The sequence below is a fragment of the Lepidochelys olivacea genome, assembly GCF_965140295.1.
Source record: "Lepidochelys olivacea isolate rLepOli2 genome assembly, chromosome: 7".
NCBI classification, from domain to species: Eukaryota; Metazoa; Chordata; order Testudines; family Cheloniidae; genus Lepidochelys; species Lepidochelys olivacea.
In genome coordinates, this window is record NC_140417.1 from 46,470,873 (window position 1) to 46,488,558 (window position 17,686).

The 17,686-nt window shown below is 46.7% G+C and overlaps 1 protein-coding gene across 1 annotated transcript in view; it reads left to right on the plus strand.

Moving 5' to 3' along the window:
* The window catches only part of RAD54L2 (RAD54 like 2), an 88,581-nt gene that overhangs the window by 56,293 nt on the left and 14,602 nt on the right, over positions 1-17,686 (plus strand). Inside the window, exons 3-11 of the mRNA XM_084634275.1 lie at positions 7,350-7,548; positions 9,076-9,215; positions 11,068-11,202; positions 11,567-11,802; positions 13,239-13,421; positions 13,732-13,865; positions 15,196-15,392; positions 15,920-16,262; positions 17,196-17,373. Of these exons, the coding sequence (XP_084490401.1) occupies positions 7,350-7,548; positions 9,076-9,215; positions 11,068-11,202; positions 11,567-11,802; positions 13,239-13,421; positions 13,732-13,865; positions 15,196-15,392; positions 15,920-16,262; positions 17,196-17,373 (1,745 nt within the window). The remainder of the gene's footprint in view (positions 1-7,349; positions 7,549-9,075; positions 9,216-11,067; positions 11,203-11,566; positions 11,803-13,238; positions 13,422-13,731; positions 13,866-15,195; positions 15,393-15,919; positions 16,263-17,195; positions 17,374-17,686) is intronic.

Here is a 17,686-nt window from a genome sequence, read left to right on the forward strand (position 1 = left end):
CTGAATTGTGTGTGTATGAGAGGGCTGTTCCATTTAATATTTTGAGGGTAGTGGTTATAAAGGTGGATACATTCTAGATATTATAATAGGGATGCTGGATGATAATACCCTGCATTTCTTTGGATCCTTCCATCTGAGGATCTCAAAACACTATGTGAATATTTAATTGAGCTTTACAACATCCCTGTTAGAGTGATAGTACATCTGTGTCAAAGCTAGACATAGAAAGCAGGTTCCCTAGCAGCTCTCAGTCCTGGGCTCTAGCCATTAGACCATGGTTCTTGGCATAGATTAGGAAGAGGATGTTATTTGAACAGTGGCATGCATTTCAAATTTTGTGTGTTGGGAGTAGTGTTGTCTAGCACCTAGACTAAGAAGGGGGCTGTTGTGGGATCGATGTAGTTATACATAGCTTGGACTTGGCTGGAACAGCTACTTGCTTTCCTCCTTCAGCTCGGGGTGTTGATGCTTGTAAGTGTGTTTCATACAAAAGCTTATATAAGTGCTCTTTAGTGTTTATGTAACTCGGATCTCTTTAATGTGTGCAGCAGTGAGGCCTGGCCAGAATAAGAGCTTTTGGATGTCTGGGGCCTGGTTCTGCTTGTATAATCCCAGGGTTAGAAGATCTATTGTTTGTCACCAAAGTTGGCCTTTTGATGTTCCAGTGTGCCTCTGAGCACTCTTGGCCCTTTTCATTCCTTCTCCATTTTTGTGTTGCTTCTTTCTGGCTCCTTTTTTTTTCCTGTTTGAGTGGTTCTTTTTATTTGTGAATGATTTTTTTCGGGCCAGAAATGAGTTTTCTTGTGTAGCATACATCATCTGCAACTGATGCACTATGAAAACCTCGGAAAAAGAAAGGGAATTTTTTTTTTTTTTTTTAAACTTCCAATGTTCTGGGTTCCTTCACACCCAGAAGGAATTTGGAGGTCACTCTCCTTCTCTCCCTTCAAGATTTCCCTTTTCTTTCTTTCACCCCTATAACTGAAGAGTCTTCAGTGGTACCTTCTTCAGAGCCTGTTAACGTATTATCCCTCCATTCCAGAGCCAGATGGGGGTCCTATTATAAAAAGCACCGCTGCCTTGTTCCCTCTCTCTGCAGGCCCCAAGGATGTTGCCTTTATACTACAGTGAGTGATCACTTTATAAATATCTAGATAAATGAAAAATGTGTTACCAGAAATGCAAGTGAAACTGTTTGTTATATTCATACGACATACTCTGCCTCTAGTTTTTGAGACCAGTACAAAAGAGAGACCTGGCGTTGTTAACTCCTAGATAAGTCAGCAGCGCTAATGAGGACAGCGGAGTTGATATGTGTGCTGTGTGACAGGCCAGAGGAAGCATCAGTCATCAGAAGGAAAGCTCTGGGGCTGGAGCATGTACAGACTGGAAGATTCACTTTTGTGCCTCAGAGTATAGCCGTGATCGTGCTTCATAGCAAGGTGCAAGCTTTGCAGCCTACACCGTGCGCAAATCTGAGGAGTGAGAGTGAGTGGGAATTAGGTTATGTTCCCTCTAACAATTGCTTTTCATTGTCTTCATTTCTTCAGTGAGGGTAAGGTGTAGGCTATGCTAAGAGAGGCTGCTGTGCTGCCTGCTTTGCAAGGGATCAGAGTTTAGCATCCCTAGGCAATGGTTACCGAGGACTTTGCCCAGCTGAGGTCAAGATGAAGCATTGCTTGCTGGGAGTAGTAGTCTCTGCAAGTTGCGTCTCTGCAACAGAGACTTTACTATGCACTGCAGACTTCTGAGCTGCATTTGGCTACTCCTACAGGGCGAGAGGATGCCTCACTTGGCTCTTTAGCAAACTTCTCCAGTGGAGTGATATTGAAAGTTGTTTTCTCCAGTCCTCTGTTCAGTCCGCACAAGGCAGGGCTGCTGGAACAGGGGGGAGGGAGGGAAACGGGACAGGGGGCCATGGCCCTCCGGCTTTCTGAAAGTGGAGGGGCCTGTTCTGTCCACTTTTTGCCACCTGCCTCACCCCTCCTCTTCCCTCCAGACCCTGACCAGCTGGGGAGCTTGAGCACCTGTGGAGAGCTGCAGACCCTCCATTTGCCTGGGAGAGTAGCGGGAGCAGCCCCTGGCCTATGTCCCTGCCCCCTGGACCTCCCACACAGGGCAGCTGAAGGGTCTGTGGCTCCCCACAGCTGCCTGGGTGGCTCTTACCATGGCCAGGTTGCGGCTTCGAGGCCTGGACCCCCAGCCAGAGCTGGGTTGGGGTAAGAGCTGCGCAGGCAGCTGTGGGGAGCGTGGGTCCCTCCACCTGCCCTGGGTGGGGAATCCGGGGGGGGGGTGGGGACATGGGTTGGGGAGGGCAGGCTCTCTGGCTTGGCTGGGGTGGGGCCTCGGGGGGAAGAGGAGGGGCAGGGCCACAGAGGGGGTAGTGGTCCCTCCTCCCACCCCCCTTTTTGGGAAGGCTCTGCTGCCTCTGCCACAAGGTAGACTTGAGTGGGGAAAATAGGAAAGGGGAAGTATAGTGACTGCAAAAGAGCTGAGTACCTGGAGAAGCAAAAAGTGCAGGACAGAGAAGAGAATGTGAGTGAGAGAAAAGAGGAAGATAGCAAAAGCTGAGAATGAAATGTAGCGGATCACAGACGTAGGCGAAAGGGCTAACTGTGATGGATACTGGTTGTAGAGCTGGCTGTCTATACAGTATGATGATCTATTCAAGAGGGAGGGGGGAGATTTCTTATGTATTCCTCTTGGCCCTGCTAGCTTTCAGCTTTCAAGAGTGGTTGTATGTGTGTGCTGGGGTGGGTGGGTGTGTCAGCTTATGTAATGGTTACATAATTAGCTCTTTGTTAGGCTGCTCTGGGTGGGAGGGACCTAAAGCTGCTGAGTTGCTTGAAGGGGCTGAGGCTGATTATTTTAAAATGAGAACAAAGTCTTTTTGCTCTCTAATTAGCTGGCCTGATAGAAACTGCAGAGGTTTTCAAAGACTCTGGACCCTGTGAGCTGGTGGGGACTGCTTTCTTTCCTTCCCTAAGAGACGTGGATTAATTTGTTTGGGCACGTAGAGCCAGGGATTATCATAGAATAATGGAAATGCAGGGCTAGAAGGGACCTCTGGAAGTCATCAAGTCCAGCCCCTTGTGCTCAGTGAGGCAAGACCAAGTAAACCTAGACCATTGATCTCAGGTGTTCAATCTGTTCTCAAAAACCTCCAGTGATGGGGATTCCGCAGCCTCCCTTGGAAGCCCGTTCCAGTGCTTTATATCTTCATAGTTATTAAGTTTTCCCTCGAATCTAACCAAAATCTCCCCTCCTGCAGATTAACCCCATTACTACCTGTCCTTCCTTCAGTGGACATGAAGAACAATTGATCACCGTCCCCTTTATAATACCCCTTAATATATTTGAAAACTGTTATCAGGTCCCCCTCAGTCTTCTTTTGTCAAGACTAAACGTGCCCAGGAAAAGAATAAAATGGAGTTCCTGAGCACATTGAGCACCATCACCTGAAGTGTCCTCAAGGCCTACCTGCAGTCTGGCAATGGTTGCAGCATGGGCCGTGGGTGAACCACGGCTTGGGGAGGCTAGGCCCCGGCCTGGCCCACCCCTTCTGCCTCAGGCCCCCCCCTTCTGCCATCCCCAAGCCCAGCACCTCCCAGTACCCCCCAGCCTTGGGTTGCCCGAGTGCCTCCAGCCCCAGAGCACTGGGCAGGTGGCACGCATGCCCGCAACCCCAAAGCGCCGGGCAGGCGGCACATGATTTCCCCCCCCAAGCCAGAGCACTGGGCTGGGCAGCAGCATGTGGCCTCTTCCCCCCGCCCCCCAAGCCCTGGAATGCCAAGCGGGCGCATGGTGCGCAGCCCCTCCCCAGCCCTGGAGCACTGAGCTGCGCACTGCCCCTCCCCAGCGCTAGAGCACCGGGCGGGTGGCGTGCAGACCCTACTTCCTTCCCCAGCCCCGGAGCGCTGGATGATGCAGCCCCGTCATAGCACTTAGGATCCCCAGTCACAGACTGGGACCTCGTTGTACCAGATGCTGTACAAACATGAAACAAAAAGATGGTCCTTGTCCCAAAGGGTTTACAGTCTAGTTGGTTCTAAATACGGTTTGCGTTGACATGCAGCACATTGAATACGTGGTTAGTAACCACAGAAGCTAAACCAGATTCATCCTTGCCAGCTGCCTGGGCTGGCACATGACATTTGTCCTGTATCCGGGTTGTAACGTTGTTTAGCTAGGACCCCCAAACAATGCCAGTGCAGCCAGTTTGGCTGGCCGACCTTCCTCCAGAACCCTGAGTGGGTAGGATTATCCAGTGTGCAGTGCTGCACATGTTGCTGGTGGCACTCCCTTGGCTGAGGCAGTATGGAATAACTGCCCAGACTTTCCCAGAGGACACTGGTGGTGTAAACATGGTTAGGCAGCTGTGGATGCGCAAACATGGTTGACAAATTGTTACATTGTGAAAAAAGCTGCTTATTGAAGCTGTGTCAGATTAGCAGTTCAATCGAATGTGTACTCGGAGCAGTGCTGCTATAACGTTCCTTCACTCCCTCTGTCACAAAGAGCAAAAGTGTTACTAGTGCAAGACTGATGGGAGATCAGTGTTTAGCACAAGATTTCAACTGTCTCTACAGTAGGGAATTTAACGGAAATAAATCCCACTGATTCCAATGTCAGCTCAGCTGCATAGGTGTTAGAGCCACTGGGAGTTGTAGCCTAGACAAGATTCCAGTATCTTCTGGTGGTTTACCTGTGTGTTAAGCCTACTGAAAAGGAGCTTTATTTGACATAGTGGTAAAAATGTACCCAGCCATGGGAACCTTGCTACACGACGGCTCCCACTGGTTCTAATACCACTTCAGCTGAACCGATGAGATTTTTTGATAAAGTCCCTGATGTGGAGAAGACGTTATTGTCCAGATGGGTGTATACCATATGTGTTGTCATACTGCAGTCCTTTTCTTAGAAATAGCATACACAGGGCAAACAACTGGGTTTAACTATTAAATGAAATATGGTAGTGGTTGAACAAGGTTCTAGTTTGACGAGTTATGTTTTGTTTGAACAGGGACAAACCATTTTATCAGAGTTGAATTTCATATTCTTGCTCAGGTAAGAGTGGTTGTTTTTTTTTAAATTCTGGCCACAGCTGTTTGTCACCTAATGTGTTAAATATAGTTTGGAGCAAATTCAGAAGAGAGGAAGGAAAATGCATGCAGAAAAGTAAATATACAAAGAGACTGAAAGACAGATAGGGAAACGTACTGGAGACAGCTCCACCCTCTTGCTGTGTAGACTCTGAATTGTGTTTGCCCTGCACTACCCTCTGCTGGTACTCTGCTGGAGAAGAGTCAGTGCAAAGGGAAGAACCAGTGCTGCATCAGTAATTGCCAGGGGGCAGAAAGAGCGGTGGTTCCCTCTCCAAAATGAACATGACTTTGTTCCTTTCTAATTGTGTCCAGGTCTCAGGGGCTCAGGGTAGGATGGTAGCAGGGATACCAATGGCTTTGTTTGCTCTGGGAAAGTTACTGGGTTAATGACTCAGCCTGTAGAATGTGGTCACGTTGCTGCTGTTGCTGTTTCCCTTTGCCCTATTTTATCCAATCCTTTGATCTAGTTATATAATTCTGAATCAAGACAAAGCAATGTTAAAGACCTGTGGGTAATGTGACCAAACTGCATCTTGAGCTCAAATGGTAGAGCTCTTATCTGAGAAGCCCAGGAAACTGGATTCTTTTCTGAGCACTGATTTCTCCCTGTAAATGAATATAATGCATGGTCTGTGAGCCTGTTTTGTTTAGGGAGGCATGTTGTAGTAATAGACTCTAAAGACCCACAAGGTTCATAACACTGAGATCAGTTTTTCTGTGTCTACATTTGCAGCAAAACTGTGTTCCCTGTTCAGCACAAGGTCAGCTGTACCTATTGCTGGCACCTGTTGCTGATCACCATTCTTCTGGCATAGACAGGGCTTAATGGTATGGATGTGCATAGAAAACGGCGCATTCTGTGGCCCAGGATGTGTTGTGTTCAGATGTCCTGCATTAATTCTGATTTAGATTGGGGGCAAATGCGAATAGTTCTGGGAGATGTCTTAACAGAATCTCTGCTGGGCTGAGGTTGCAGTGCTATTCACTTTGTTCAGCTAGCAAAATACTGTTCTTGGGACCCCAGCTTTGAGGGGGAGAAATTGGTGGTAAGACTAATGTAATTGGTGTGTCAATGTGTCAGCCTCTAGTGGCACCTGTGTGCATGACATGTTACACTGTGGTACCTGTCGTTACCGCAGCCATCTCTCCTTTCAGAGGGGACTCCACGAGTTTCCAGAGATGCTGATATCACTGACATATTGCCTGTTTTCCTCTTTCTTGTCACACCCTTTCCCCCCCCTTATCTATTTCAAAGGCAGACCCTTTCCCAGTCACTGTAGTTCTCTGATTTAACTCTTTGTATAGGAGGAGCAGAGTTGATCCTGAGATGGGGTTGCAGGTTATCCCTCTGCTGTTAAAATTGGACAGCAGTTTTTGTGGAATGCTAGACCATTTTCCTTTTACAAAGCTTGTTGGAACTTCCCTCCCAAGTGGAACTCATTGCCAGAGGATGCTGTGAAGGCTAAATGTATAATGGGGTACAAAAAAGAATTAGATAAGTTAATGGAAGATAGGTCCATCAATGGCTATAAGCCAAGGTGGTCAGGGATGCAATCTCCATGCTCTGGGTGTCCCTAAATTTCTGCCTGATGCTGGCACAGGACAACAGGATGGATCCACTCGATAATTGTCCTGTTCAGTTCATTTTATCTGAAGTGCCTGGCACTGGCTACTATCAAGACCGGATACTGGGTTAGATGGACCACGGGTCTAACCTAGTATGGCCATTCTTATGTTCTTGTAGCCCTTAGTAGCACGCATCTAATGCATGTTGACTTTTAGCTGCATCTAGACTTGTAGGTTCCCAAATGCAGTATAAATGGTTATGGGCTACTTTTAGCTCCCTCTCCTAATCAATACTAATGCTAGCCACTAGAAGGAAGTAAAGTCTCAGGCCAGAAAACATTGTGCCTGAGTTAGAATCTGTTCACTTTGTTTACATGTTAGGGCCCTAGAGGTTTTTTTTTTTCCCTCTCTCTGGCTCTGTCTTTAGTGATGCAGCCTCCTCTTTCACAGGAGACAGACACTGGCCTGAGATCTTTAACACTGTATTTAGTAGCATCTTCAGTGCAGAAAGGTCAGTTCATAATTTTGGCCTTCAAAGAAACATGCAACCAAATGAACAAGAAGAGGGATGAATGATTCCAGTTGGTCTTTGAGCTCGATCTGCGGTTAGCAGGTGTATAAAAATGACTGACAGCATGGGATGGTTGTTTACAATTTGTTCTTGCCTTTTCTTTTCAGACCAGCCCCAGGAAGATGTGTTCAGTAGTGACCATGTTCAGCATGGGGAGGATGGGGAATGGCAACGCTCTACTTCAACTACCTCATCTCAGAGCGAGCGGGCAGAGCGACTCTTGCAGAATCAGCACAAGAGCCTGGCCTCTGAGGACACCAAAAAGAAGAGGGCTCAGAAACCTTCTCACATGAGGAGGAACATAAGGTAGGCAGCAATAGAATTGGGAAGGGCAGAGGATGTCTTAATGGGGGAAAGTGGAGTCTATTCAGTTGAGTTTATATTGCTTCTAGGCTTTTGCCACCAGCTTCGGTAGAAAACCAGACAATCTGTTAAAACCAAATCATATTACTTGGGGGGGGGGAAGTAAACTGTTTGAGATCTCAGAAGATTAACATGTTCAGCTCCAGAGCAGCAAATATATGAAATTAGCAGAATAATTCACATCTAGGTTTTAAAACCAAATACATGAAAATCAGTTCCACCATTACATTCTAATCAATACCTGAGTTCAGGGTGTGTCTCTTTTCTGTTAGAGGTGATGATATTGTAAGTTCCCTAAAATAAATCCTTTCCCTGCACTACTTTAGGTGTTTATTTGCAAGAAAGCTCAGGGCACAGCCAGTGACTAAAAAGTCCGTTTCTCCTTCATTTTACATTGTAGTAATTTGAGATTTTTTTAGGTCCCCTCCTATATTCTGTGACAGGATGGAGGGCTATAAGAAGTTTGCAATAACATTTATTTACGGGGAACTAGATGGCTCAGAGGAGTCATAATGGAATGTGGCATCTTACACCAGCTGATGGCGGTTTGATGCCCCTGTGTGAAAAGAATTAGTGGTCTTGGTCTGGTTCACATGGCAGTTAGTACTAATTAGCCCTCTTGTTGGCAGCCTCAATCCAAGGAACAATAGTTTAGTGGGCCCTGGATACCAAGATATCTCCTTACTCATGGAGGAGGAGGTTCCTACATTTGAGGGCTAGAGTGAATTGGCAGGGCAGGGTGGGGAAGCCTTGGACTGCCGCTGATCAGACTATACCTATATTCTGTATAGAGGAATTCAGTCTTCAGAGCTGCAAATCTCTCACCTTTTACATTAATCTGAAAGGGGAAAAACGGAACCTTCCAAAACTCATGGGATTACCTGTAAAGTGGTGTATTTAAGTTAACTCCTAAGCATATTTGGAATGCAGGTGCTGTCATGGTTCCTGGAAAGAACCAGAAGAACAGGAAAGTGATTTGAAAGTACTTATTTCCTCTTTTGCTGTTGAAGGCTTTTAGATAGGTGCTTTGTCTCCTAACAGATTTCCCTGATGTTGTGCCATTGCTGCTGTACGTGGACTCTAATACCATAGAAATAAATAACATACGTATCCTCTGTTGTTCACAGAAAGATCCTTTCAAGTTTACTGCTACTAGGCATCTCAGCATAGACACTCACTTGTCCACTCACCTTTTCCATCCATCCAGCATTTTGCTCCTGTCAAACACCAGCCATTTCCTCATACAACAGTAGCAGTTACAGGCAGTTAAAAAAGCGAGCAGCCTTCCCTAAAATTGTAGTTGTCATGCTATGGCTTTTGGCTATGATGTTCTTAGTCTGTGTAGCTTACGTTCTTTCTGGAGGTTGTCATTCCTCTTGTGGGTCAGCTATGAAACCACCCAAGTTATTTGGGATAGACTGTTTCTTGGTGTAATGAAATAATATTTTCTGTGTTTGCCCATGTGCTCAGAAAGCTGCTGCGGGAGGATCAGCTTGAGGCTGTGACAAAAGCAGCCCAGCTGGAAGAGTTGGAGAGAAGGAAACGGCTGGAGCAGCAGCGAAAGGACTATCCGGCAGCCATCCCCACTGTACCGCTAGAGTTCCTTCCCGGTAAGCAGAGAGCGGCATTCACTAAAGCAAGTTTTAAGGATAGCAGCTGAAGAGGAGTAGAAAGTGGTATTCTCCCCAGCCCAGGGGTGGGCAAACTACAGCCCAAGGTCTGCATGCGGCCCATCAGACCTTTCAATCTGGCCCTCGAGCTCCTGCTGGGGAGCAGGGTTGGGGGCTTGCCCCACTCCTGCACTTCAGCCAGGGAGTGGGGTCGGTGGGCTTGCCCTGCTCCAGGTGTGCCATGGCATGTCCCCTCTCCGGCTCCTGCACATAGGGGCAGACAGGAGGCTCCACACACTGCTCCCGCCCCAACTGCTGGCTCTGCAACTCCCATTGGTCGGGAACCGCGGCCTATGGGAGCTGCAGGGGCGGCGCATGCAAACGGGGCAGATCGCAGAGCTGCCTGGCCGCACCGCCGCATAGGAGCCGGAAGGGGGACATGCCGCTTCTTCCGGGAGTTGCGTGAGGTGAGCGCCGCCTGGAGCCTACACCCTTGACCTCCCACGCCCCAACCCCCTGTCCCAGTCCTGATCCCCTTCCCGCCCTCAGTCCCAGCCCAGAGCACCCTCCTGCACCCCAAACCCCTCATCCCCAGCCACATCCCAGAGCCTGCACGCCTAGCCGGAACCCTCAACCCCCTGACCCCCAGCCCAGAGCCCCCTCTTGCATGCACCCTGAGCCCCTCATTTCCGGCCCCACAGGTTTTCTGGAACCCGCACCCCCAGTCCAGAGCCCGTACCCCTTCCCACACCCCAATCCCTTGCCTCAGCCTGAAGTCCCTTCCCATACTCGGAACCCCTCTGCTCCACCCACAGCCCGCTCCTGCACCCCAAGCCCTTCATCCCTGCCCGCACCTCCAGCCAGAGCCCTCACCCCCTCCCACATCCCAACCCCATGTCCCAGCCCGAAGCCCCCTCCCGCACCTGAACTCCTCATTTCTGGCCACACCCCCAGCTGGAGCCCGCACCCCCTCCCGCACCCCAACCCGCAATTTTATGAACATGCATGGCCCGCCATACAATTTCCATACCCAGATGTGGCCCTTAGGCCAAAAAGTTTTCCCACCCCTGCCCCACACTCAAACCAAAGTGTTTTGGCATGTCAAAACCAAACATCACTCTGAGTATTTGGTGCAAATGTTCACACTTCTTTCTTCCATGTTTTGACCAGCAGTGAAATAATTGACAATGCAGACATTTAAATTAGAACAGCTAGGCTTCAGAGTCAACACCGATTGAAACGAATGAGGCAGTTCACACCTCTCAGCTATTTTTCCAGGCTGTCTGCAGACCCATGGAGACAACATTGTATTAGTTACACTCTCTTCACATTTTAAAAATATTTTTCACAAACATAAAGAAGTAAGAGTAACCACAAGATTGCAGTGCTGGGAAACGGTGACCACAAGTTGGCCCCATTTAGCCCCTAAGCACTTGTGCTTTCTCTCAGGAAGTAGTGCAAAGTAAGGAAAAGGGAACTTTTTCCCCCTTGTTGTAAGGCACTGGATGGTTAAAAGATTATCCTGTTTTTCTCAGCTTTTGGAACAAAATGGGCTTTGGAGTCTCAGTGAGGAATATACTCCACACGTGGCTTGTAATGGGGAGCTTCCCAACCCTGAGTACCTTGTTTAGAGAGAATCATTGAGCACAATGAGGTGGGGGAAAAGGAGATGAAATGACCCGCTAAGCTGAGACATAGTGGTAGGTTAAAGAGCAAGAGTTGATTATAGAAAATCCCAGGACTAATTGAGTGGAGCAAGTGTAGAAGGGAATGTTGACTTAACTTCGAACACTTTTGTATCTTTCCTGATTATTATTAGTATTGCTAACTATTGCTTACTATTTTTGTGTAGAAGAAATAGTTTTAAGAACAGCAGAGGCCACTCAGCTTCCTCCTCAGGTCCTAGCTGAGGAAGTGATCTGCTTGGATAGCACCAGCAGTGGCAGTGAAGATGACACGAAAGGCATACTACATAGCATTAAAGATGGTAAGACTCACAACCAACCTATCACACATCCGTGTATCGCCCAAACGGTCCCATTTACGCAGTGTCATCCAGCCAGATCTCCCACAAAGCTGTCTATCTTCAGATGTTACGTATCTAAAGTGTTTTTTAAATAAACGTAGTGCTGATTCTGGTAGTCCCACTACCAAATTGTCCTTAATTAACCTTTCCAAAATGAGGCGAAGCACCTTGGGCCAAGCATTGGCTACAAATTGTATTTGAATATTCAGATCTGCATTCAAAATTGGTATTTTTGAGTCCTTTGCTGAAAATTAACAGAATTTGACTCCTGTCTACAAGTCCAGTGAAAAGTTAATGCCCCTTCCCCCCTCTGGCTCTTTCACAGAAGTGATCGAATTGAGTTCAGGAGAGGATGAGGCCCTCCAGATCGTAGACAGCAGCGACTCTGCCAACGAGGGGGAAGATGGGGATGGTACTGAAGAGAGCAGTGGCTCTCATGTGAATGATGCCTTAAATCAGTCGGATTCTCTGGGGCAGGTCATTGTCAACATCAACCATCCACCCAATGAAGAGGACATTTTCCTGGCTCCACAGCTTGCACGGGCAGTAAAGCCTCACCAGGTACAGGAAGTTGAGGCTCAGAACACACAAGGACTTCAGCAAAACCTCCTCCTTATCCCAGGAGCTGAAATCCATGCTGTTGATGTCATGTGGGTTGATGATTTGCTATAGTGATGTTATTGGCAGAGCTGCCACCCTGAAGATTGTGGCCAGAATTTGTGGCAGTGCCCAGTGCAGACAGTTAAATGATGGAGAGAAATTAAAGGAGATCCTGAGCCCCATATTTCTTTGACTGTTATCTGATAAGCAGGCTCTTGGCGTCTTAGTCCTAGAGCCTGTGCTGTTATGTTGTCAAAGTATGTAGAAATACGAATATTTTCATAAAAAGAAAAGGAGGACTTGTGGCACTTTAGAGACTAACCAATTTATTTGAGCATGAGCTTTCGTGAGCTACAGCTCACTTCTTCGGATGCATTCAGTGGAAACTACAGTGGGGAGATTTATATACACAGAGAACATGAAACAATGGGTGTTCTCATACACACTGTAAGGAGAGTGATCACTTAAGATGAGCTAATACCAGCAGGAGAATGGGGGTGGGGGGGGAGAAAACCTTTTGTGGTGATAATCAAGGTGGGCTATTTCCAGCAGTTGACAAGAACGTCTGAGGAACAGTGGGGGGGATAACCATGGGGAAATAGATTTACTTTGTGTAATGACCCATCCACTCCCAGTCTCTATTCAAGCCTAAGTTAGTTATTTCCCCCCTCCCCCCAAAAAAAGAAAAAAAAAAGAAAAAAAAAGAAAAACTGTTCCTCAGACGTTCTTGTCAACTGCTGGAAATGGCCCACCTTGATTATCACTACAAAAGGTCCCCCCTCCCCCCCCCCGCTGGTATTAGCTCGTCTTAAGTGATCACTCTCCTTACAGTGTGTATGATAACACCCATTGTTTCATGTTCTCTGTGTATATAAATCTCCCCACTATATTTTCCACTGAATGCATCCGATGAAGTGAGCTGTAGCTCACGAAAGCTTATGCTCAAATAAATTTGTTAGTCTCTAAGGTGCCACAAGTACTCCTTTTCTTTTTGCGAATACAGACTAACACGGCTGCTACTCTGAAACCTAGAGTAAAGTGATGCCTGGAAAAGTTTCAAAACCAGATGATATGACATTGTATTGATAGAGATTTTTCCCCTCTACTTCATGCTTGGATGAGCATTATTTCATCAAATTATTTAAGAACAAAAAATCAACCCAAAGACTGTAGGCTCTGCACAAGCATAAGAATGATCAGGACCATCTTTTCAGAAAGTTTTTTATAAGGAATTCTATTGAGTCCTTGTAGCTGAAAATACTGCAACGAATCTCTAATTTCCCCTTGTGTATTTATCTGCCATATAAACTCATACAATGTATATGTCAATCTGTAGCTACATCTCCATTTTGTTGTTTTCCACTACTTCTTTTGCAACTCTTCCATATTTTCTCTAGATTGGTGGGATCCGGTTCCTGTATGATAACCTGGTGGAATCCCTGGAGAGATTTAAAAGCAGCAGTGGGTTTGGGTGTATCTTGGCCCATAGCATGGGGCTGGGCAAGACCATCCAGGTCATCTCTTTCTTGGATGTACTTTTCCGGCACACAGAGGCAAAGACTGTCCTTGCCATTGTACCTGTAAGTAGCCCGTGTGAAACAGTGTCAGGTCCACCATTTAGGACTTGCTTTTTTTATTGTTGTGGGGAGGAGGATGGATTGGTCCTTCATACCTTAGAGAGAGCCCTCAGGTACCCTCACTCCCATTTTCACTGCTTTCATTCCCACCATCCGTGAGAATTCTGTATGATGGCCCTTTCTTTCTAGCTGAGGACAGCTGGATGTGATTCGCAGGTCCCATTTAGCTTTGAGTTCTGAATGCTGGGTGACTGAATTTTGTGGTCTGAGGACTACTTTCTCAGTCCTTTGGGTGCATTTTTTTCCTCCCCAGGTAAACACTCTCCAGAACTGGCTGGCAGAATTCAACATGTGGCTTCCCGCACCTGAAAACCTCCCTGCTGACTATAACCCAAAAGAAATTCAGCCACGCTTCTTCAAAGTCCATATCCTGAATGATGAACACAAGTAGGTGCCATGAATGCCCCTCCTGAGCAATTAATCTGCTTCTCATGGAGTTGTATTATCAGTGTCTCTGTACCACTGCTGCAGTCTGTTCATTTGATCTGATTCCATGCCCTGTCCTTTTAGTTTCTCTCCCTCTGTATGTCTGCAGTATATGTTCTTGTGTGAGGATTTCGGTACATCGAAAAGGTGCATCTTTTAACGAGGGGTTAGATTTCTCTCATTTCTTATTTATACTCTCTTCCATCATGGTTGTCAACTCACCTCCACTTTTCCCCTCATGCATTGAGATGGGAAAATTCAAATGCCAGACTTTGTGCTATGTATGGATTGGCCAGTGGGAAGTGCATTGTTTTGTCTGTGGTGGGTACTTTCCTCCACCCGTCAGAGACCAGCCATGTGATTTCTCAGCCTGTATGCATGATTGCTATTGAATCTTATATTTGGCTTTTCTGGGAATTTTCACTTTCCTCTCTGATTCTTTCTTGCAGACATTTTAACTTTTACTCAGTTTTGCTGTGCCTGAGGGCTTCTAAATGAGTTAGCATTCCTACACCGAAGGGAGAGATTATGTAAGGCAGAGTATTGTCCTTTTCATCTTACACAGTGTGTATTCTTGGCTGCTGCAGCTCTGCTTGACTCTTTGTCATGTTGTCTCATGCAATCTGGTGAGATTTATATTCATCTCAGGGCACTCGTAGTTCATCTGGCATTTACACACACTTGGCCGCTGAGGTCCTCACCTCACGAGAGGAATATACTTCCTAGTCAGCTGATATTATTTAGAGCCTCTTATGTGCATCTCATATTGGATTGGGGATTACCGTGCTCTGGTGTATGGGAAAGGTGGAGTGGACCGCTTCATATCTGAGCCTGTCCTTAATGTTGGTGGGAGGGAAAGGAAATAATTTGGCTAACTCTCAGATTGATGGATAGGTGTGTGCTGTAAGTAGTAGAGTAAGACAGCCACGTACATCAGAACCTTATGCAAATGTGTGCTTTGGAGAGGTCTCTTTCCTAACACTTCCCATAAGAGGATTCCATTGCTCTGTGAAATCTGATTTAGGTTCATATACAGCAAACTTCTTCATGCATCCACTAACATCCTATAATGGTTCACCTTTCTCTGCCATGTTACCCTCAGTATGCTGGAAGCTTCTCCCAGATCTTCATGTAAAAGGGCTTCATTGCTCTTGTCTGCTGGTTTGGTCTGATGCCAGCATATGTTTTAAGTCATTTGAAAAGGTCCTTTCCTTTAGCAGGCATCTGTTTCAGCAAGTTCAGGTGTATTTAAGGAAGAGGTCTCATTTTTTGTGCATTTGGGTTTTTTTAGGACTACGGCTGCCCGTGCAAAGGTGGTGACTGACTGGGTGACGGATGGCGGGGTGCTGCTGATGGGCTATGAGATGTACCGTCTCCTCTCACTGAAGAAGTCCTTTGCTACTGGCAGGAAGAAGAAAACAAAGAAACAAACTGGCCCTGTCATTATCGACTTAGATGAGGAGGACCGGCAGCAAGAGCTTCTGAAAGGTGGGAGGCGAGTCTTGCTAGGAAATACCATCCTGTCTACAGAATTGCAGCTGGGAGATTCTACTAATGCCGGCTGGCTCCATGGGCAGGTGGTCACTTGGCAGCAGAGAATAGTTAGTTTATTGTACATAGGCACCAACGTCAGAGGTGGTTATCTTTAACACAGTCACTATATTTGCTAACAGCTTATTTGTGTGTAGCTTCTGTTGGTGAGAGAGAGAAGCTTTTGAGCTCACACAGAGCTCTTCCTCAGTCTCTATCCCACTTTCTAATATCCTTCAGGTCTGAAGAAGAGCTCTGTGTAAGCTTTCAAGGTTGTCTCTCTCACCAACAGAAACTGGGCTAGCAAAAGATATTACCTCACCCACCTTGTCTCTCTCATATCCTGGGACCAACACAGCTGCAATAACACTACAAACAACTAGTATTTTTTTTTCAACTTTCATAATTACTCATTTTTCCTTCTGTAGAGCTACGTGAAGCAGGAACATCAGCTGACCAAGTAACTCAATGTTCCTTTCCCTCAGGGATTGAGAAGGCTTTATCCCGCCCTGGCCCGGATGTAGTTATCTGTGATGAGGGACACCGGATAAAGAACTGCCATGCCAGCACATCTCAGGCCCTGAAGAACATCCGCTCCAGGCGACGGGTGGTACTGACGGGCTACCCGCTCCAGAACAACCTGATTGAGTACTGGTGCATGGTAGACTTCGTCCGTCCTGACTTCTTGGGTACCCGGCAGGAGTTCAGCAACATGTTTGAACGCCCCATCCTGAATGGGCAGTGTATTGACAGTACACCGCAGGACGTCCGTCTCATGAGGTACCGCAGTCATGTCCTGCATAGTCTGCTGGAGGGGTTTGTGCAAAGGTGAGTCCACATCAAGTGTTCAGTAACGTAGTCTGTGCAGTCAGCTCCTTGATCATAGTTTAGCCACATCGATTGAGGAGTGTATTCATTACAGCGATTCCTGTTGTCTTCCTGAGCTTGATTTTTACCCTGGATTCCCTGTTGTCCTTTAGGGAGATTGTAGACATACAGGAGAAATCTTGGAGGGGACCCCAGAGTTAGCACCTGCATGTTTCTCTCAAAAGCACTTTGTCTAAGTTAGCCTGTCAGTTAAGAAGTGATCTTTGGGGGCTTCTCCCTGACTTAGTGGTAGGTGTAACGTTACAGTACCCTGCCAGTACCGTCCTGTGGGACTGGTAGAGGGGAGCACATGCAGATGGAGGGCAGTACAGTGCTCCCTAACTTCCTTTAGAAGTATTAGTAGGTGATTGGTAGATGCATTTCTGTATCATCTTCCATCCAAGGATCTGAAAGCATTCTATAAACCCCAAACAATGTAAGCATCACAGTACTCTTACGGAGGAGAGGAGGGACTAGAAATCCTCCCCATTTTACAGATGAGGACCCAGAGGCACAGAAGGAGTAAGTGACATGGCCTGAGCAAGTCATTGGCAAAGACAGAAATAAACACCAGGTCTCTTAATTTCCAGTGCAGTGTTTTGGCCACAAGTGTATCCTTCCTGATTTAGCACCACGGTTAGCAAGACCTTCATCCCCTTTCTAAACACTATCCTGGGGTATTATAATGTTTGCTGTTTTGGTAATAGAGCATACTGTACTTTTTATTTGGCTTCCGTTGTAATGTCTTCTGAGTGTCCTGCAATAGAAACACTCACAACTAGAGTTCCTTCTCTTTGCTGTCATCAGATATCTTACCCTGAAGGCAGCCCCTGAGATGCTAGCCCTGAATGTTCTTTCTCTCTTCTGATCTTCCTTTCTTGATTGCTTCTGTAGGAGAGGCCATAACGTACTAAAGGCTCAGCTTCCCTATAAAGAAGAACATGTCATCCTGGTACGTCTGTCAAAAATCCAACGGGCTCTCTACACAGAGTTCATGAACCGGTTCCGGGATGCAGGCAACAGTGGCTGGCTGGGATTGAACCCACTCAAGGCTTTCTGCGTCTGTTGTAAGGTGGGTATTGGCAAGAGAGTAGCTTCTCCTGCAGTATACAGGGAAAGGGTAGGAGTCTATGTCCAAATATTGGCCAGAAGAATGATGTAGATATAGTACAAGTGCAGTATCTTGGTGCATCTTAAGCATTAGTGTGCATGTTCCTGTGCATGATGTAATGTGGTGGCCTGATAGTATCATTATTCCCACATTAAAGATGGGGAACTGAGTCACAGAGTGTTTAATTGACCTGCCCAAATTCATGCAAAAAGTCTGTGGCAGAGCCAGGAGCTGAACCCAGCTGATCCAAGTCCCAGCCTTTAACTGCAAGAAA